This window comes from Mus caroli, unplaced genomic scaffold (genome assembly GCF_978045245.1).
Source record: "Mus caroli unplaced genomic scaffold, Mus_caroli_1 scaffold_8, whole genome shotgun sequence".
Taxonomy (NCBI): Eukaryota; Metazoa; Chordata; class Mammalia; order Rodentia; family Muridae; genus Mus; species Mus caroli.
Window position 1 is genome coordinate 26383757 of NW_028227263.1, and position 22419 is coordinate 26406175.

Genomic DNA, 22419 nt, shown 5'->3' on the forward strand with positions numbered 1-22419 from the left:
GTTTTTGTTTTTATTGTAGCAGCTAAACTGTAACTAAGACACTGAGGTCTCTTTCAGTGGCCTCTGCATTCTGGGTGGACTGCTCAGTCTTTTTTTTTTTTTTTTGTACCTCCTCATTTTTATTTTATTTTATTTTTTTATTAGATATTTTCTTTATTTACATTTCAAATGCTATCCCAAAAGTTCCCTATACTCTCCCCCTGCCCTGCTCCCCTACCCACCCACTCCCACTTCTTGGCCCTGATGTACCCCTGTACTGGGGCATATAAAGTCTGCTATACCAAGGGGCCTCTCTTCCCAATGATGGCTGACTAGGCCATCTTCTGCTACATATGCAGCTAGAGACACGAGCTCTGGGGGTACTGATTAGTTCATATTGTTGTTCCACCTATAGGGTTGCAGACCTCTTCAGTTCATTGGGTGCTTTCTCTAGCTTCTCCACTGGGGGCCCTGTGTTCCATCCAATAGATGACTGTGAGCATCCACTTCTGTATTTGCCAGGCACTGGCATAGCCTCACAAGAGACAGCTATATCAGGGTGGACTGCTCAGTCTTTATGAGGCAACTTTTCCTGCTTTGGGGCCTTGGCATGGGCATTCTGCTCTATCTCAGGCCTCTTCACCTGGGCTTCCTTCCTAACTTGGAGGCTTTCCTTTCCTTGATGCCTTCTGCTTACCTCCTGGACATTTTCCAGATTTCAGCTCCCACACCATTGTCCCTATGAAACATTTCTTGATCGTGGCTTCCAGGTAAGATATTTTTGCTGCAGGTTCATATAACTTTGCTCCAAACACGTCCTTTGGGTCTGATTATACACCTGTCTGTGCAGGGAGCTTCAAACGCTGTGGCAATTTGTTTCTTTTCTATTCACATCAACATCCGAAAGACTAAGTATGGCACCTTAATACAAGGAAGAAAAGTCAGTACAGATATGTCCAGTAAATGAATAAAGGAACTAATGAGTCACAAATGATGGTTTGGCTTCATCTCAAAGCTATTCAAAACAGATTCTGTTCTATTCAAAAATGATTTAAAAACTTCTCTTCCACCCTATACCAGACACTGATACCAATATAAATAAGAACTTAACCTCATTTTTTTTTGTCTTGTGAAATTGACGTTCCTAGGAAAGGCACGTCTGTCTGTTTGCAGCTATTTCATTCTGGCACCATATGGCACCATATTCCAGAGAAATATGTGTCCTCACTTTAGAGGCTAGGAATTCTGCACTTGGCTCCTCCCATGTGGCAGCTGAGTGATGGAAGTTGAAATTTTGGAAACTTAGAGGATATTTGGGTCTCAGTGAGAGCATTAGTGTGAGCATTAGAATCATAGATGCAGGAATTGCATTTCCCCTAAATTCAAAGAAATATGTGATTTTTGACTTATATTTTAAGAAAACCAATTCATTTTTCTATCATCTTCAAGAGGGTTGAGGCTGCTTCCTCTCAGGTATGATTCCTGGATGGGCTGGTGAACTGGCAGTTGGCAAGCTGAACCGTGCTTTCCTCTTCTGAAAAAAAAAGGAATCAGTTGCTGTGAAGGTTTAATGTAATAAGTACAATACTCAGTACAGGGTCTTGGCTGTGGAGAGAAGTTAGGGACCGTTAGCTGCTGTTAATATATTCATGTCTTGGAATTCTGGAGAACAAAAAAGAAAGCTGAGATTCCTCATTTAACCTGCAAAGAATAGGATTCAAGACAAGACACTTCTGTTCGTTGAATTCAGGAAAGTTCTGATAGTATCCATTTGATTGTCCCTCTTCAGATGTGGTTGAATCAACAGCTTTGGTTGTTTGGTTGAGAAGACAAATTAGCAAGAAAGCACTTTTGTTCAACAACAGCGAGGAAGTGGCTGATTTTGTGAAATCCAGGCCCTTGGTCATCGTTGCCTTCTTCCAGGTAGTGGGGCGGAGAGGTGGGAGGTTATTTCCGAGTCGTGAACTCTATGTGTTGGGAGGGGAGGAGGGGTTCTCACTTGGATAGGGTCCTTGCTCAATGTCCCCATCCACTGAGTGGGTGTTTCCAGGGAGCGCCTGGTTCCAATGAAGAGAGAGAACATAAAAGTTGAAATGTTAGAACTTAGAGGATGGGGAAAAATGGAGAGAGTAGGAAGAAATTAACATCCCTATTTAGTTGGTTTTAACACTGCAACTGATGTCTGGGGGATCTACTTAGAGTGTCAGAGACTTAGACAATGTCTTTGTTTTCTGGCTTGGGGATGATTTTCACTATGATTCTAACAGGTGCCTGTTACTATGCTTAGGCTAAGCTAGTCTCTAGGGATCAATCCTTATCTGGACCCAGTGGGGAAGATGCTTGGGAAAGCATATATATAATTTAAACGTGACTATGAAATGTCTTATGGTCACTTCCTATTGATTTTATTCTGTACAGTTAGTTATAAATGTTACCAAGTATGTTTTCTTGTAGAAAATGAGTTTTTCATGTGCCTTAATTGATTTACTTTGCACCGACAGTTCTCCGTCTCTCTGTAGACATCAGTCTTTGCTATCATATTTACACGAGGAGAGGGCAGAGCTCTTCCCTTTCTGCTTCCCCAAGAGGATTCTTGCCCCAAATATTCTTTCATGCTGAATGCTGAACCTCAAAGGCCAGAAGTGCAGCTGCATCTCAATACCAGCTCACATTTGCTGCTGTGTACAGTCAAACCGAATCACTTCTTCTGAAGGTGATTCAGGAATTGATTTTAAAAACACTCTCAAACGGTGGGCTAGAACAACTTTTAATAATAGGAAGATACTCAGTTATCGTCATTGATCGGTGAGAATTTGCTGTGTGGGGTTCAGTCATAGCTAGAGAGTCATCCTAGGTGGGAAACATCTATTAAAAAGGAGACAGACCACCTAGCAAAACCCAGAACTTAGAAATACAAAGGTGTAGATGGAGTATTCTCTCTATCTTCCCCTCAAATAAGCTAGGCACTGCTCCCTCCTCCAGATAACCATAGAATGGTCTTTCCCAAACAGGATTTAGAGGAAGAAGTGGCAGAATTATTTTATGACACCATCAAGGACTTCCCAGAACTAACGTTTGGAGCAATACAAATAAAAAATTCTTTCGGGCGATTCCATGTGATCCTTGACAGCGTCCTGGTGTTTAAAAAGGTAGGACGTGGCTCTAATGATCATGAGGGACCTCTCACGTCACACTAAGGGATAGCATTTGGGGACAAGCTCTGATTCCATTAGCTATGACCTAAGTGTCACTGGACTAGTTGACTTATGAGAGATCTGTTTTCTGGGTCCCCTTAGCGAATAAATGTTTCCAGCTTCTCCGCCTTTGCCAATATCTGTCATACATAGAATTTAGGAAGTTCCTTCACAAACCCTATTAAACTGTTAACTATATTCTATCTACATATCTAAAGTTCTGCAAAACAAATCAATTATAAAATCAAAAGCCAAATACCAATTATGGAAAATACATGCCAGTTTTTAATTTATTAATGATAAATACATTTATTTTAAGTACTTGGATTCTGTATTATATCTATGAGCAGAGAGGTATATTTTTATTTATCTACTAATTTTATTATAGTAATTTTTAGTTTGACATTATAATTATATAATCTACCCCTTTCCGTTCCTCTGTCCAACCCCTCCCATGTACTCTTGTTCTTTCTCAAATTCAAAAATCTCTTTTTCTTTAGTTGTTATATACATGCACACACACCACACACATAGACAACTAAATGTATAGATAAAACCTGCTCAGTTCATATAATGTTATAGGAAGGTATATGTTAAGCAGCTAAGCATTGAACACTATGGTTAGACTAGTTTTACATCCTGGCTCCAGGGTTGAGGTATGATTCAGTGGTAGAATACATGCTCAGTACATGTAAAACTTAAGGTTCCATTCTAGCACTAACTAGATAACAATCTCCTGAGACCATTATTACTAACCTAGTAATCTTGGATAAGTTATTTCACTTCTCTGTGTCACAATTTCCTCGTGTGGAAAGTATAAGGGGTATGAATATAACGAAGAAATAAAAAGAAGAAAAAGAAAGGGGAAAAAGTGGGAGATCACTATTAGCACCTTCCAACATCAGCAATAGTTTGGAAATCCTTGGGCTAAGTGAACTAACACATACACACGTTTGGGACGATGGTAGCTGGACGGCTAGAGCTCTCTAGAATTATGGGACTGCTGCTGTGACCAGCGAAGAGCTGAACTTTATTCAGAGGACAGCTCAGGACTATAACACACTGAAGCAAGAAAACAAAGACAAAAAAAAAATCGTTTGTGCTCTAAAACCATCAGGGTGGCTGGTGTCAGGGGCGGGGAAGGCTGGAAGGAAGCAGGGGAGAGGTGGAGAGGTCAGTGGGGAAAGCATTTCAAGAGTCTAGGAGAGAAGTTTGTACCAAGTTAGGACCGGTGGGGATGAAGAGATGGACTACTCACAGACTGTAAGCCATCACATGACCCCTATGTTTATTCAAATCCTTCTGGAAAGCAGTTACATAGCAGGATTAGCTATGCCAACTATTCATTAGGAAAGAAAGCAGAGGGGTGAGGAACTCAGAGAGCCATCAGACCACAATAAAGGTGTGACCCTTTGGAGTAGGAAGGCTGATAGATGAGGCTTTGACCACAGGAAGTTGATTGGAGGTGCCTCTCAGGAAGAACTGGACCTTCTAGTTCTGGGTTTGCTTTTGTATCCCTGATGCTTTCAACCACTGTTTTGTGGCAATGTGACATGGTGTTCAGCCTCAGTGCAAGTATTTTGGTGGATTTCAGAGCACGGCAGCTGGGGCTGTCAACCAGTCACATTCTCTATCACACACACAGACTGATTTGCTCAATGTTCATATCTATTAAGTACCTGGGTTATGTACTACTACTGACAATGTCCTCAGCGTTTTACTTTCAAGCCAGGGTGGGGATGGGGGTGGGGTGGGGCTGTGCTAGTTGCATCTGTTAGGTGTATATATTATGAAAGCTACTGCCATCTAACATGCTTTCCCTCTGGCTCAAGGGAAAAATCGTTAAACGTCAAGAGCTTATTAATGACAGTACAAACAAAGACCATCTCAATCAAGTCATAAAGCAACAGCTCACAGGCTTTGTGATTGAGTTAAACCCTGAGGTCAGTGACAAAGGGGTCTAGGGGGACAGCGGGGACCCTTGTGTGTACTCTGAATGACACGTTTCTCTTGCAATTCCAGAATAAGGACCTGATTTATGAACTGAACATCTTGAATCACATGCTGCTCTTTATCTCCAAAAACTCAGAGCCGTACAGCACCATAAGCCGACATTACAGACAAATTGCAAAGGAATTCCAGAACAAGGTTTGTAGCCCAGCTCATTTTTGAAAGCTCTTTAATGGTGTACAAGAGCAGCAGCAGACTCTGAGGGTAGTTGTCTTTCCTGCTCCATTATAAATTAATTCAGGAATTATTATGTGCACATAATTTGCATGTATAGTTCACAATTTACGTATCAATGCTCCATAATGTCTACTATCTTATATTAGATGAGTCTGTTCCATTCTTCCTTTGCGGGGAGCCAAGCCTATGGTCTTTAACTCATCTTAGTAAATATGCTAAAGGTATTCAAGTCTACGTTCTACAGAGACTCTGACTTCAATGTAGAAAATACACACTCAAATCAATGAGTACAATTCCTGGTGCTTGTAACTGCGATCCGCAGCATCAGTGGAAAGAAATCACCTCTTATCCTCATGCCTGTGTGTAATGACTTATTACATCTGGGCTATGAAAGGTCACCTCTTATACCCTATGCCTGTGTGTAACACACTTACTGCATCTGGACTGTGAAAGGTCACCTCTTATACCCAATGCCTATGTATAATGGCTAAATACATCTGGGCTATGAAATGTCACTTCTTGTATGCCTATGCCTATGTGTAGTGACTTACTGCATCTGGACTGTGAAAGGTTTTTTGTTTTGTTTTGCTTTACTTTTTCAAATGATGATGTTGAAATATAAACACAGAGTAAAGGCACTGAAGTATAAACATACTAGTTTTCCAAAAGATGCTTCCCATAACAGACTCCCTTTGCAAGTATTAACCTATTTTGTTTCTCGGTGTTATACTTTTGGATATTTAATGTGACTGACTGTGATCTGATGGTTCTTTTGACTTCTCATGAGCTATAATAGTCAATACTTAACCATATTTTAAAAAAATATTTTTAGTATGTGGGTATGTGTGCACATGGGAATATGTATCCCACAGTATGTGTGTAGACATCAGGGGACAGCTGTCAGGGGTCTGTTCTCTCTTTCTACTCTGTAGACCAGGCTAGTCTCAAACTCAGAAATCCGCTTGCCTCTGCCTCCCAAGTGCTGGGATTAAAGGCATGTATCACCATTGCCTGGCTATTTTGCACACATTCTTAAAACAACCCTCTAATGCAAGTATGATCAGGATCAGTATTTTACAAAGGGAACCCAGACATGGAACAAGAATAAATGCTCAGGACTTGCTCATTTCCTGAAGCTGTGTGGATTATGCACAGCATAGTCCTGGAAATTGAACTCCAGTTTCAGGTTTGGCAGCAGACATCTTTATCTGCTGAGCTATCTTGCTGGCCCTCAACTGTATTTCTTCCCTTAATCCTTTAATGTAGCTGGAATTTATTTTGGAATAGATCAGGAGATAGAGTTCTAAATTCTTGTTGCCACAATCAGAGGGCATCTCAAAATGTCATTACTGAGCCATCGATAGAGGTTTGACTAATATTGTCCCACTAAGCCTTACCACTTTACACCGACTATAGTATCTGGGGTATAGAAATAAGTGGTACTTGTTGGATGTGTTAGATAGGTTAACGGTCTGTTCTGTTTTGTTGTTTTTTTGTTTGTTTGTTTTATAGTTTCCATAGAACCCAGAAGACTGGCGCATTGACTCTTTTGGGCAAACCTTTGGATGGATGAATGGCCTGAGAGTAGGTGTCAGCAGATGTCTATAGAAGCCTCTAACTCATCTCCTTGCATCCATTCCTGCTTATTCTCTGTAACTAATTATTTGCAAATTTCCACCCCAACACTCTCTGACTTAATACCATCTTGACTCTTGCCAAACTAGACCCAAGCTTCTTACTGCCCTTCTGATCTCCACTTTCACTTTCATAGCATCTGACTTCATCACCCATGATGCTCTCCATCATGGTGCTGGTGTCTCACTTGCCTGTCCTTTCTACAACATTCTCATTTCATGTTCTTTTTTATACTAGAGCTTTCCTCCCTTTGCATTGCATTTCTACTTGATGGACTGCTGTTCCCTGTTCTGTTTGCTAAAATGGAATCTTTCTCTTGGTGTGCTCACTTCTCTGAGCCCATGTCTTGCCTCATCTGCATGGCTTCTCTGCTCCATCTGTCTGTTGTGCTTTCTAACCCTCACTATCTGAATGTGCTTCTTATCCATGTCCTCCACTAGGATGTAAGATCCACAGAGCAGAGATTCCATTTTCCCTGTATAGCACAAATGTCGGTGAACTATTCAATAGCACTTGATACTTGATGAACATTTATTGTATGAATGTATGAATAAACAGGTTATGTGTTTCCTTCATAGAGTAAGTTTGAATTGACATGTGGGAAATATTTTTCCACTTGCCTGCCATTCACTAAACCAGGCCTTTGCACACATTCTTTTTTCTTTTCTTTTTTTCTTTTTCTCTCTCTTTCCTTCCTTCCTTCCTTCCTTCCTTCCTTCCTTCCTTCCTTCCTTCCTTCCTTCCTTCCTTCCTTCCTTCCTTCCTTCCTTCCTTCCTTCCTCCCTCCCTCCCTCCCTCCCTCCCTCCCTCCCTCCCTCCCTCTCTCTCTCTCTCTCTCTCTCTCTCTCTCTTTCTTTCTTTCTTTCTTTCTTTCTTTTTGAGACAGGGTTTCTCTGTATAGTCCTGGCAGTCCTGAACTCACTCTGTAGACCAGGCTAGTCTCAAACTCAGAAATCCGCTTGCCTCTGCCTCCCAAGTGCTGGGATTAAAGGCGTGTATCACCATTGCCTGGCTATTTTGCACACATTCTTAAAACAACCCTCTAAAGCAAGTATGATGAGATCAGTATTTTACAAAGGGAACCCAGGCATGGAACAAGAAAGAATGCTCAGGACTTGCTTATTTCCTGAAGCTGTGTGGATTATGCACAGCATAGAAGCTAGGCTGAGGGGTCTGCCTGTCTGCTCATGGGTATAGGAGTGAGCCTGCCCGGGGTTGCTCCTTAATCCTTGCTACTTGAGTTTCATTAGTTCCTAGCTTCTCAGTGGTTCCCTTCCTTTGATCTGAGCGGTCCAGAGCCACAAGAAGTTTTGCTTGATTTGGCAGATTCTTTTCGTCCTGGTGAATGCGGATGAACCTAAAAACAAACGCATCTTTGAGTACTTCCAGATCTCCAGAGTCAATGTCCCATCTGTTCAAATCCTGAACTTAAGCTCTGACGCCAGGTATAAAATGCCCACAGATGACATAAACTTTGAAAGCCTCAAAAAGTTCTGCAACAGCTTCCTCAGCAAAACTGCCAAGGTAAGCCTGCTCTCAGGTACGTCATGACTAGAGCCTGAAAACCTCCTTACAGTCCATCTACAGGAAGAGAGAGAACAGAGACCATGCCAAGGTTCAACGTGACACAAGTCTCTTCATCCACCCCCCCCCCCGCCCCCCAGTAAGTCACTGCAGCTTGAGGCTGCAGATACGCCGAGACTGGAGATATGCTGCAAGTTCTTCAGTCATAAAGAAAGTTCCTAGGCGAAGTTCATCTGTTATAGAGAGCTGACTCGTCATCGAAAGGAGGGCTTCATCCTTACAGCCTCTTCTTAGAAGATCCCTTTGACCTAGGGTTAAGAGAGAAGGAGATAGAACAAGCAGCAGCCAGGAGTTAGCCTCAGAGCTTCAGAGAGAGATCTTTGGTGTGTGGGGGCTGGAGAGGTGTAGGTTCAGGAACTTAAAACATAAGCACCCTTCCTTGCAGACGCTGACGGCATAGTATTTACTTTACAAACTGAAACATCTTTGAGAGTAAACAGAGAATCCTCCAAACATGTTTTGGATAATGGCAGGAGTATATGGAGAGTCTTCAGATAACATCTCTGGCTGCTCTATTCCTGTCTATCTGTTTCCATGGGGACCCTGCCTCCTCTTCAGCCTTCTCAGGAGAGGAGCTCATCTCTGACTTACCTGATGTCCTTTCCAATGCGTCCAAACCATTCTTCATGCCTTTGGCATCAATCACACCACTTACTTCCATCCTGGATTGCTTTCCTCTGGTCATCTCCCTTTCTTTGATGAGCCCCTCAGGGCAGGCTATCTGCTTTACCATCTTTCCTAGACACTGACATCCCACATGCTTATCTCTGTTCTCTGTGAATTGACAGGTCCATACCATCTCAGCCACCTACTCATAGGCTCATAACCCAGAGCTGGAAGTTCCTCCAAAGGCCTCATTTCAAGCTTCTCTTCCTCTTAGTTCACTTCATCACAGACCACACTGCTAAAGAGCCTCACCCTTCCCATGACCTTTGATCTTTGGTTCCTATTTCAGTCTTTAGGGTGCCATTCTCCACAAACTTGGATTTTATGGTTTTTTTTCCCCTTACCTCTGATAACTTTCTCATCCTCTCCATGTTCCATTTCTTCTATACCTTGAAGGTATAGAAGATATATACACACACACATATACATACATACATATACACCTCCAGGCAAAAATCCAACTCCTGCTGAGCCCACTTAAGTTTTATTCTACTTCTATAGTAATATTGGAGATGAGTAACTTCACTAAGAAACTGACCGACCTTGTAGATACATCAACCAAACCTTCCTCTACCAAGAAATGTCTTCTCAGCATCTCTGTATAAATCTCTCTAACCTCTTTAATTATAAACCTCTTTAATTTTAGGTCAATTTCTCTTCCAGTCCCATTCCTACCTTCTCTCTCAGCTCAGCCCTCTAGCCATGTACCAACAAGGGAAGAGAAGTCTTTATGTTAGAGGCATCCTCACATTCTGTTACCACATCTACAGTGTGCCCGAGACCTTCCCTAGCCTCTCTCTTCCCTCCAGTTACACGCAAGTTGTTTTTCCATCATTCAAAAGCCAACATGTTCTCTTGTGCTCCTGGAACACAGATAAACATTCCCCACCTGACCAGTGATTTCTGTCTGATCTACCTATTCCTAATTCCTAATTCTTCATTGTTTGCATCGTAGCTCATCTTCTATGGCTGGTTTCCCACTGCCTTTATACTTCCAGTGAAAACACCTTCAAGTCATTTCCAGAGTCTATGAGGTAGAGGAGGGATAGCATCACTAAAGAGAAGGCTTTAAAGAGTTTGACAGAAGCCAGATGGCAAGGACTTCATAAGCATATGAAAGACTTGGCATTCCATATACCAGAAGAAACCAGATTTCCGTGATAAAAATGGAGCCTTAATTGTAGGAAAGAAAGGCATAGGTGAGGTTTTGAAGGTGATTCAGAGGGAATCTATATGAGAAGTATGGGCTAGCTAGACTAGAGCAGTCACAGGGAAATGGAAAAGAGCAGGTATAGACTCAAGAGATACCTAGGAGTCAGTGATAGTATAGAAAAATAGATTCTAAGATTTCTAGAACTTTCTTTAAGCCAAAACAGCTGCTGAATTCACTCTTTCCATCATCCACTTAAAAATTCTTGAGTTTACTTTATTTTTTTATTTTTATAAGATATTTTCTTTATTTACATCTCGAATGCTATCCCCTTTCCTCTCCAACTTCCCCCCCATTACCCCCCGCCCACCAACTTACCCACTCCCAGTTCCCTGTCCTGGCATTCCCCTACACTGGGGCATCGAGCCTTCACAGGAACAAAGGGCCTCTCCTCTCACTGATGTTGGACAAGGCCATCTTCTGTTACATATGCAGCTGGAACTATGGGTCGGTCCCTCCCTGTGTGCTCTTTTCTGAGGTCTTTCTATGAGCAGATACTTGATAAGGGAAGAAAAGAAGTCCTTTATGGCATACTACTTAGAATGGCAGAAGAATAGAAAAGAGGAAGTGAATGCTCATTCTGAAAGCCACATAAGGGGACATTTCAAAGAACTTATGGTAGCAGGACCTCATATAATTTGGGAAATACCAAAGCATTTCTCCGAAGAGCATCTTGAAGGATAACTATGAGTTAACTGGATAGAAGAAGACAGAGGGTAGAACTCAGAGAAGACCTTCTAGGCAGTGGGCAAAAGGTACCAGTCAGAAGTGGCTTAGGCTTTGGGGCAACTGATGATCAGTATAGCTGAAGAAAGCCAAGAGGGAAAGTAGTGATGAGGTAGGGGGACACCGGCATGGAATCAACTTGATCTTGACTCTCACAGTATAATGAGGAAAGCCATTGTTTGTGAGCAGTCTAATTGAGAAGCTAGTGACACGAGTCTCACTGTCAGTCTCACTGTCATCTGAGAATCCCAAGAATTGTGTGTGAATAAATGACAGCCTAGAGCTCTGAGTCCCTCTCAGTGCCCTGACCCCAGGCTGCTCTGGACAGTGCTGAGCTGTCACTGGGTTTGTGACTATCTCTGCCTTTCAAATCCTTTAAGAGAGCTTGTCTTTCCAAGACAAAGCCTTTCATTGTTTATAGTGAAGGTGGGGAACCCCAGTGGCTTGTTCTTTTCTGTAGCGAGGAGTGTTAGACCTCTTGAATTTGCTTCCTAGATACACAAATCCAGTGAAGAGATTCCAAAATATTGGGACCAAGGGCCAGTTAAGAAGCTCGTGGGGAAGAACTTCAATGTGGTCGTCCTCGATAAGGAAAAGGACGTGTTTGTGATGTTCTGTAAGTATCTCCAGAAAGACAGTGAGAACCTAAGGGCTCCCAAAGGTTTCAAGTATGACTTTGGAATTCTTGGCCAGTACAGACTTTCTCCATGATACAGGTCAAGGTCATACAGTACAGTCTCTAAACCCTGCTTAGGATTATCTCCCGACTCTCAAAAGGATGAGCTCAGGATGGCAGCAGCCATAGGCAGCTTAAGGCCCCACATTAGTTCTTCCCATGTATGAATACTCTCCACCTAATCCAGGCCTAGGACAGTGTGTAACAGTGGTAACATGGCTGGCTAACATGACTTTGTTGGATCCAACAGTATGTTAGGACTCAGACTTGATTCAATTCACTGTATACCTACGTCATTTAATTACCTACCAAATCCTCTTGAAAGCAGCTACCGCTGTGCTTCCCTGCATGGATCACTCAATAGAATCTCAGCCAAAAAAATATTCCCATTATCACTCATAAGTGCTAGAAACTGGATTTGACCATTTTCAGTCTGGCTTCAGCACCTACCTACATACTATCACCCACATTTCCCCTACTTTGGACCTTATCTGGTTCATCCAATGTTCCTGTAAGGTAGGGGCACACATGTTTCATGTCAAGGACTTTGTATAGTATATGGCAGGTTGCAAGCACTCTACAAATAGTGACTGCTGATACTCCAGCATAATTATTTCCACTACTGACTAAGGACTGTGGCCCTTTCCCATCATCTTTGTTTTATATGCCAGCCTTTCCAAACTAGAGCTTTCTTTCCATGAGACACTGAAGAAGTTGAGTCCAAAGCTACTTCAGACAGGCAAAGGTAGCATTTAGTGAGCTGGTGCACCAGGCTAGGCTTGGGTATAGCAAGGTGGTGAGGAAGGCACATTGACTTTCTCCATGATACAGGTCAAGGTCATACAGTAAGTACTAAGAGCCAAAGTAAAACCATCCCTGTGCCGAGTCCATCGTGCACCCTTTCACAACCTCAATGAAGCAGACACTTGGCAGCTGAAGGTGCTTCTGAGAGCTGTATAGCTGAGTCATAGCTCTCTGCTCCCTTTCATCACTGAGCTGGGGAAGCCTTTCTCTACTTCCAGGACACGCAGAGTTCTGAGAACACTCATTTGCTTCTGATGAAAGGCAAGAGCAGCTTCATTTTCTTAGAAGCAGGGCTGTTGGATTGCACCCTGGGGCTTCAGCCATTATAGTCCTCCATGTTCCTAGCCAAGGCCTATTAAGCTCCAGGGGGTGTCTGGGTGCTGCAGGCAGGAGGTTTGGTCACTGGGGGTACTTGGTTGATAAATGGATAGATGTGCTTGCAAAAGTACTATGTCAGGGCCTCTGAGGCCATTCCTCCCATAGAGCGAAACTTGAGGACTGAACTTCAGATGAGGGCAAACCAGTGAGGTCTGGCTTCCCCTGTTTTGGATCTCTGCTCTGGTCTCTTTCCAAAGGGCCAGCTGTCTGGGCCACTCAAAGCTCAAGGAACTTTCCACAAGAAAGGCCAGTGTCCCCCGCCAAGGGTAGTTGTCACAATTTTAAGACATACCTGTTTAGCATCCTGAGCATATTTTCTTCCAAGGGACTGAAAGGCGTGTTCAATTGTTACATAATAATATATGTTATGTAACTTTATACCATGCCATATTTGTAGTCCAATCAAGGCCAAGTGACCTGTCGTTCCGATCCCATTCCCTTTGCTTAATTCTCTGGATGACCTTGGGCAAGTAGCTTAACTTCTGTGCTATAAACACATCATTTTCCCTCAAACATAACAATGGCATAGATGTTTTCCTTGGTTTTCTCTTCAGCTTCAGTGGAACACTATTCTAACAGGGAAACTTTTGTTTTGTTTTACTTTGTTTGGTTTCAAAGACCATATTAATGCATGGAAAATGTTAGTGTCTAGGAGCACCAGGACTAGGCTTAATTTTTATTCTGATTTACTTAATAGTAATCATATACTGAGATATAAAGATAAGCTTTAAATAAAAGAGAGTGTAGCCTGCTGAGCAGATACATGGCAAGAAGACAGCAGTGGTGCGATTTGGCATCAGCTTCCAGAGTCCTGGGCAGCAGGAGCTGAGAAACGTCCTTCTTTTCCAGATGCACCCTGGTCTGAGAAGTGCAGGGTGCTGTTACCACTGCTGGAAGAGTTGGGCATAAAGTATCAAAACCACTCCACAGTCATCATTGCTAAGATTGACATAACAGCAAATGACATTCAGCTGGCGAACCCAGAACAGTATCCATTCTTCAGGCTTTTCCCTACTGACTCACAAGAGGTGAGAGACTCTTAGGACCACATGGTTGAAAATGTTAGGTCATTACCAGGAACGCAGCTTCTCTCCAGCTCAGCCTTCTACCGAACATTCTTGGCTCTTGTCCATAGTATGTTCTCATATTTTCCAGCATATTTCATGCAAGTTCTAAGACATATTATTGAATACAACTTGATAATCCTTATTGTTGACCAATCTCCATATCAACTGGATATGGATGTTTTGATTGGACAGAGGCTGAAGCTTTCTGTAGTTCAGACTACAGAGAATAAAGGATGTCTGTACAGGAATATAGGGATGGAATGCTACCAGATAAAAGAACGTATGCCAGACATCAACAATCCTTTTTATACTTGGGAATCCTAGTTCATGCCCAACCATCACCAGGGCTGGAGAACCAGACTCTCTGCGGGTCTTTGGTAGATGGAAGGTGATATCAACCAAAGAGGCCTGAGTCAAGATCCTTCTTCCAGAGATGAGGGGCTGAGAGGAAGGAAAAATCATAATGACATAGGTCCATCTATGTATGAAATGGGTCGGGATGGGGGGGATGCAGAATCTGGAGGATATATACAACTAAAGTCTTTATGCAAACTTGGGACTCCGGAGAATCATAGAGATTTAAATTCGATTATAGGAGGGGTCATGGACACTATAGGTAGGATGTATAACCTGAGTGATAAGTTGGGCAGGACGACTAGAGCACTGAGTGCACATGATCTCATCCCAGCGCAGAAGGTGCTTGTAGAGAAGCTGGAGAAAATGAGGTTAGATTGATAGGCCGAGGCTAAGAGCCACCAATCTTAAGTTATATGATTAAAAAGCCCCTTTAAAGGCCCACAAAAGAAAGGGAACTATTATGACTGCTTGCTGACCATGCAGCATTTTATAAAATAACAACCAGTTTCCTTATTGTTACAGTGCTACTAATACCTGGTACTCATAAGAGCAAATGCATGTGGTATTTACCGTAAGCCAAGCATTGCTTTAAGCTCATTTCCTATATTAGCTCATTTAATCCAACAACATAGTTGGGGAAGCTCCTGGAATTAATGCCATATGAGAAAACTGAGTTCAGTAAGGAGACCATGAGGGTATGTAATCCAGCCAGGGGTTAGACCTATAAAGTATGGCTTTGTAGTTTGTATATGGCCCATTCCTCATGTCCTCTGATGAGAGAGTTTTAATCCTTATTTCAGAGTCATGGAAAAGGAAGCTCACAGAGGTTAAGGCTTTTTTTTTTTTTTTGGTAGGTCTAGGTAGTTGGGAATTTGATGCTAGGTTTAGTTTTGTAATCCTCTATGAGCAACTTACAGGAAGAAGCTCCCATCTTAATCCTGCTCTGCTGTCTTTCTAGGCTGTCATGTATAAAGGAGAACACACCATGAAGGGCTTTTGTGACTTCCTGGAAAGCCATGTCAAGGTTAGGATTGAGGAAGAAGATGAGGTAAGATGCACATCTACAGGCTGGGTTTTCTCTCCCACACACAATTACCAGGAAGTCCATATAAAAAATCATGTCACGAGTTCCATCTATTATCTCATTCTCTCTGGAGATGGCTTTGAGGCTGCCCTGGACAGCCATCTACTTTGAGTGAGCTCACTGGTTATTTTATGGGAACTTGTGACAAGGAAGTAGGAATGTTAGTCATTAGATAACAGACTCTCAAGTAACATACAGACTTCAAAACAGCTGGCTGCTTGTCACATTCCTGAGATGGTGATCAAATGTCATGATGGGAGTCTGACCTCTGGAGTTGCTGTCCTTATGGATGTGACCACAGTCTCCTCTTCTTCCTAACCATGCCATAGTGAGTCACCTTCTAGAAGGTGCCATCTAAATCAGTTAGGATGCCTTCTGTTGATAATATCAAAGACACCTCCTTGCCTGCTTCAGCAGCCATGGGTGTTTATCCCATTTACCTGTAGAACATTTGGCACAGCTGGACCCAGACAGTCATATCTGCTTTCTATATTCCTCTGTTTTGGGAGTTTTCTCAAGCAGTCACTTCCCATAGATAGTCACTTCCCCACAGTTCCAAACATACCTCCTCCCAATTTATAAAGAAAAGATCCATTTCTCGGTAGTTGTAACATGCATGCTAGAGAGGGATCTTATTAACTAAACCAAAATCACCTGATCTGTCCTGGAGTTAGGGCCTGGGCAGCCACATCTGTCATATAAGAAGTGTGCCCTCTGTCAAAAGGGTCAAAACCATAGTTGGACACTTTATCGCCTTTATCTATGAGGAAACATAAGCCACAAATGATTCTTTCTGGGCTGACCCAGAACAGAATTATTGGTTTTCACTACAATGTTCACACATACTTCCTTATTCTGCCTTCCCTTCCTTCTCTTGTCCCCGCATTTTTTTTTTTTTACCAGCTATTGTACATTGAGCAAAATGAAGAGGAGGAGGTGTTAGCTGAGCCAGAGATTCAGCTCATAGAAAAGTTGCCTGAGAATCCACTGCTCAAGATAGAGGACACAAGCAAACAAGACAGGCCAGGGAAAGAGTCTCCTGTGCTGGACAGTATAAGCAAGCCAGAAGAGCCGGAGAGAAGGAAGGAAACAGCTGAGAGGGAGGAGGCAGCAGCTCAGCAGAAGGAACAGCCAAAACCAGAGAGAAAACTGGAAGTCAAAGAAGAACTTTAGCTTTTCTGAAGCCAGGGAGCAAGGATCCCAGTTCCAGGTCCTGACATCAGTTTCTGAGTTGATCTACTCTAACAATGCCATATATTGAATGGTAGAGTGGGTGGGGGTTAGACAATAAAGCCTTGTGAGTGTCTTTCATCTGGTTTGCTCATCTCTTCTTTTTCCTGATTGGTACCACCTGGAAGAGCCACTTGGTCTGGAATTCAGCCAGGGCTGCAAGGGGAGCCATTAGGTCAATACTGAACAAGTGTTCATAACTCTCTGGGTCCTCACCGATTTTTAGAATATCACTAGAGGCCAGTTTCATTGTCCCCATTTGCAGATGAAGAGATGGAGGCACAAAGAGACTAACCAGTCAGAACCACACAGTTTGAGAACTGTTGCACCTGTCTCTTAGATCACCCTAGAGCTCCTCTCTTTAGCCACTATGTGTGCAACCTCTCTCTAGTTGGGCCCTCAGGATTTTGGCTAAGTCTTGCAAATGAGCTGTGATGACAGGTTTGCACCATATGAGATCCAGTGCCAGGCTCATCTCTAGATGTCTGCATGCCAATAAGTGACCCATCATTATGCAATCAGGCTGGACTCATCCTCTGTGGCTTTGTCTCTTACTACTGTAAACTTGATAACCTACATGATTTTACCCATTTCCCCTCCATGGCACTCAACGCTCCTCTTCCTATGTGACCCTACTTACGTCCTATGTGACTCCAGCTGCTTCCTTTGATGAGAGCCATCCTGTTCTTTCTATGTGACTCTGCTCACTTCTTCCACGTGACTCCACCAACCTGTCTGCATTGTAGAGTCACTCACAGTTTCTTGAGAGCAGAAGACTCAGAACTGATCTGTCCTCAATGCCCTATCTCCACTTTTCTCCTCATAACCCACATATCTAAAGCTATAGAGATAATTTCAAACACTATAGCTTTCAGTACTATCGTATCTACCGTCTTTACCCTGTAACTGGTATCTTCATGACATCTCGAATATTTCCAATTTCTCTATTCCTGCAAAGTCTTGAGAAGTCTAGTCTTATGGATCTCCTTTTCTCCTCAGGTCTCCTGGTCTCCATACACCATTCACACTTCTTGAATATTCTTTGAACATAACAAATTCTCTCTATGGGTTTGTTCCCTCTACCCAAATGCATGCCTTCAGGATACTTACTCCGCCCCATCTTCACTCATCTCTGCTTTGGTCATTCAAATCTCAAATGTTGCTATTTCTAAGAGGCTCACCAAGAGAATAATATTTGAAAGCATTTTGTTATTCTATCAAGTGATCACACAATGTCTGCTCTTGCCACCACCATGACCAGCCCCATGAATATAGACACTGCCTTCTTAGTGTTTGCTGTATGTGTTCTGCATGGTACATTGTAGATACATGTAATAAATATCCGTGGAGCAAATGGAATCATCAGATAGCACCCTCTCTCTGAGAGGCATGATCTCATGGTTATCCCCAAAGCATGAGGTAAGGACATTATCCCAGGTCCATGCTGGTTTCCGTATTGATTGTTTCTAACACAAACTTAATAGCTTAAAACAGCACAGATTTATTCTCACATGTTTTCAGACGCCAGAAGTCTGACACCAGTTTCAATGGTTAGACTTGATGCACACCTGTAATTCTGGTACTTAGGAGGCAGATGCAGGGGGACTATGATTTAAAGCCCATTTTAAGCTGCTGGGTGAGAACCTGTCTTGATTTTTTTTTTCACATTGGGCTAAAAGTCAAGGATCATCAGGGTTGGTGCATTCTGGAAGAAACCTTTGCCTTGCAGCTTCCCAGAGGGCCACCAGCATTCCTTGGCTTGTGTTTGGTCCTGGAATCACTGTGACCTTATGCTCCATCCTCACATTCCCTATGCATTTATCCTCTAAGCACCGTTGTGCTTGTATCCAACCTTTAGGACCCCATAGATCCTCCATTTCTCCCCGACTTAATCACACCTGTAGAGTACCTTTCACTCTGCAAAGCAATGTTTGTGGGTCCAAGGGATTAGAATGTGGGTATATTTGTGGGGTGTCATTATTCAATGCTTCATATTTACACTGTTTCTCTGATTCACTTTATTGGGGTATTTGAACTTCTAAGAACAACTGAGGGCTATTGTTGTAGGAACTGTGCTTCCTAAATTCCCCCATGGACCTCTGTGCTTTCCACCTATCACACAAGACAGAGGTTATTTGTATTTTTAGATCCCCAGAAGAAATTCCCACTCTCAACCCCCCCATCCCTGACTTGCTCACATCTAGATGAAGCAGGGAACAGCCTGAGGCCCTGGAACTCACTGGAGCCAGATGACTCTATGGAGTTAGGTTTTAGTATTCAAGACACGATGCAAGACTCACCTGCCTTCACCTCACAGACATGTGGCTGCCTGTCAAAGGTGGGGTCCATGGGACTGCTGAGACTAAGTCACGTGGAACAGAGCCCATGACAAGCAGTGGCATGGAGACCAAGGCTGCAGTGTGCATGTTTCACAGATGCACCTGGAGCCTCAGAGACGGGAAGAGGAGAGGGAGCAGAAAGATGGGGTACAGATACCCCTCTATTAGGAAGGGCTTCTCTCAGCTAAGTTTTTGATCCTTTTAAATGTATCCACCTGTCACTTGAACCTCTCCTGTTCTGTCTGATCAGCTTCTCAAAACCCTTCATCCCCTTAACTCCACCCTACTGAAAAAGATGAAACCACTTGTCAATATAAGCCTCAATGGCTAAGCATGGAATACTGTTTACCCCTTAAGACATAAAGCTGACTGAAGGGATAAGTTTGAAAAAAAATTGGGCTTCAGTTTGCACTAGCTAAGTACGTAACCTTGAAGATATTACTCAGTGTCTCTGAACTTCAGTCTGCTCTCCTATTTATTGAGATAATGTAAGAGCACATACCAGGCATTTCTTGTCACTAAATGAAGTTTCCAGTACCAGGAATGAGTTATATCTAATCAAGTTGTTGGCCAAAGGAGTTCCATGGAAACTCCCAAACAATCCAGACTATTGGCGAGACTTTTGATGTCTCTCCACAAACTGACAGCAACTGTTGAAGACAATACCTACACAGCTCACTGAATACAGAGAAGCTGAATTGGTGCCTACATAAAGCCTCTAGCTCTATGAAGGTCCATTATGATATTCATGGTCCTAGAAGATACCCTTCCCTCCACCAAAGGAGAAATGTAAACACTAAGCCAGCCATAAACCCTTTGATCTGTTAGAGTGGCCTGCCTGCAAGATCTGCTGGTGTAATAATGGCACAGAGCTTGTAGGAGTAACCAAACAATATTTGATAGGTTAAGGCCCACTCCATGAGATCAAACCCATACCTAACAACACTTGGGTAGATGAGAACCTGAGACCAGATAGGCCAGGGACCTATGGGAAAACTAAATATGACTGTTCTGCTAAAAGAACCTAGCAATACAATAGATCCTAGTGACATTCTGCCATATTTATAGATCAGTTCCTTGTTCATCCATCATCAGAAAACTTCCTCTTCAGTAGATTGAAACAAATATAGAGACCCACAGCCAGATAATATCCAGAGAGTGAGATACCCTGGAACACTCAGCTCTAAAAGGGATGTCTCCATCAAATCCCCCCTTCAGGACTCATGAAATCCTCTAGAAGAAGAATCAGAAAGAATGTAAGATCCAGAAGGGATGGAGGACATCCAAAACTTAAGGCCTTCAAGACGCAACTGTAAGGGAACACATATGAACTTACAGAGGTGGTGGCAGCATGCACAGAGCCTGCATGGGCTTGTACCAGATGGGGATCTAGAGCTGAAAGGAGAAATGCATAACCACTCTGATTCCTAACCCAGAAGTGACCCCTAAAAAACTGATAGTGACTTGCAAATAAAAAATTAGGTTTTTTTTTTCAAAGGGAGTCTCACTGGAAAAATAAACCACTCTAAATAGTAGGCCCCATGCCCAGCAGTAGATGGCCAACAGAAAATGAACTCAATGTCATCTTTGAAGGTTCTTTGTCGGGGAGCTTTTGTTTGGTTTTTCCTACCCTACAGGTCCTTTGCATATTTATTGTGGTTTCTTGTTTCAGGTTTTTAATGGAACTCCTGAATGTGTGGTGTGTGTCTCTGCATACATGTGTGTTTCTTAAGCCCTTTCTTTTTCTTTTCTTCTCTTATTGACTGTTTTTTTTTTCATAATCTGATTTGATTGTTCTTTATTTTATTATTATTCCTTATTTTAGACAGAAACATTGTGGATTCAGATGGGAGAAAGAGGTTGGAGGAATTGGGAGGAGTAAAGGAGCAGGAACCATAACCAGGAGGAACCATAATCAGGGGGAACCATAATCCAAGGGAATCATAATCAGAATATACTGTATGAAAAAAATTTTATTTTCAATAAAAGAAAAGAATAAAAACAAAAAGTCTGACTGAAGACTAGCACTTGGTAAGTAACTCTTGTCATAACAATCCACATCAAATGCCCTACCTGTGTTAGCAAGTTAAGAGAAAAGATTATTCCAAGAGATCCACATATTCTTCAAAACCAAGTGTGTACAGAACACTGTCTGAGGAGTAAGATTGCATTTGGCAACATGCATGTCTTTAATGGTGTGGAGGAATTTCAGTGGAGTTGGCACATCAGAAAGCACACTGGTGAAAAATGGAGAGAATAGATATATCCTTTGAGAAATTTGGTCTCAAAAAGTAGGGTATCAAATAACTTGGTGTCTGTGAGATCAATGGGGTGTCTCTGTAGGTTAGCCTACATAGGAGACAGAAATATGTGAAGGAGAGAAGGGAAGACATTGGAGCACCCAAGGAGAGAGGGACCTTCCTCGCAAAAGTGAAATGATGTGGCCTTCATCCCAAGGAGAAGAGATTTAGGTTGCCTGGGAAGATGAGGGACCAACATCCACGAGGAATGGCAGGAAGTAATCCTGTATGCATAAATGGAGAGAGGGGGTCAAAGATGGAGCAAAGAAGGATGGCCAAGAAAATGGTGGATGTGGATACTCTGAGGATGGCCTGGCTGTGGTGAGTAAACTGTGGGCAAAGTGGCACTCCATGAACACGACAGCTTGCTCTGTTTTCAGATCCTTAACTAAAGGCCCATGGCATGCCATGGAGGCTAGGGGAGTGGAGGGGAAAGGTATATAAGTAGATGCAGAAGTACCAGAGGAGCCAGGAAGGGAAGGAGTAGGAGGGACAGGTTTGCACAAGGCTTTGTCCTCTCCCCACTCCCCTCTCCCTTCTGTATATGCACATACACAGCGAGCTAGTGTGCATATGTGTGCACATGTGCATGTGAAGAACAGAGGCCAGTCTTGGGTGTCAGTTTTCAGGCCCTATCTACCTTGTTTTTGAGACAATCTCACTTGAGTGAGTTGAATGACTCTCCTAGTATTCTACGGAGGTTTCCTCAGGTGGGGAGGAAGGGGTGGGAGAAGCAAATTTAAGACTGGTTGATTTCTTGAATTTCAGGGGGCTCGGAAAATAGCAGCTATATATTCAGTTTTCTGGTTCCTGGCTGGCTTCCTGGGGTGATCAGAGCAGGGTATAGTAGCCCTGTGTGACAGTCACACCAAGCAGAAAGAAGATAGGGCATGGCTCTGGTGTGGCTGGTAGACATAGGAAAGGATCCTTGTAGCAAGATGTTTGCCATCTCCAGAGACTAGACAGCCCAGGAAAATTTGTCCTCCAGGACCAGCCAGACACT

General features: G+C 42.8%; 1 protein-coding gene across 3 annotated transcripts in view; it reads left to right on the top strand.

Annotated features, from left to right (window-relative positions):
• The window catches only part of Pdilt (protein disulfide isomerase like, testis expressed), a 32302-nt gene extending 15447 nt beyond the window's left edge, over window positions 1-16855 (top strand). For all 3 annotated transcript variants that reach the window (XM_021167722.1, XM_021167723.1, XM_021167724.2), the window contains 9 exons: window positions 1769-1902; window positions 2991-3128; window positions 5006-5116; window positions 5196-5321; window positions 8322-8519; window positions 11677-11797; window positions 13889-14067; window positions 15422-15511; window positions 16451-16855. In XM_021167722.1, coding sequence (XP_021023381.1) covers window positions 1769-1902; window positions 2991-3128; window positions 5006-5116; window positions 5196-5321; window positions 8322-8519; window positions 11677-11797; window positions 13889-14067; window positions 15422-15511; window positions 16451-16720 — 1367 coding nt within the window. In that variant the 3' untranslated portion in view covers window positions 16721-16855. The remainder of the gene's footprint in view (window positions 1-1768; window positions 1903-2990; window positions 3129-5005; window positions 5117-5195; window positions 5322-8321; window positions 8520-11676; window positions 11798-13888; window positions 14068-15421; window positions 15512-16450) is intronic.
• Window positions 16856-22419: the final 5564 nt, after the last annotated feature.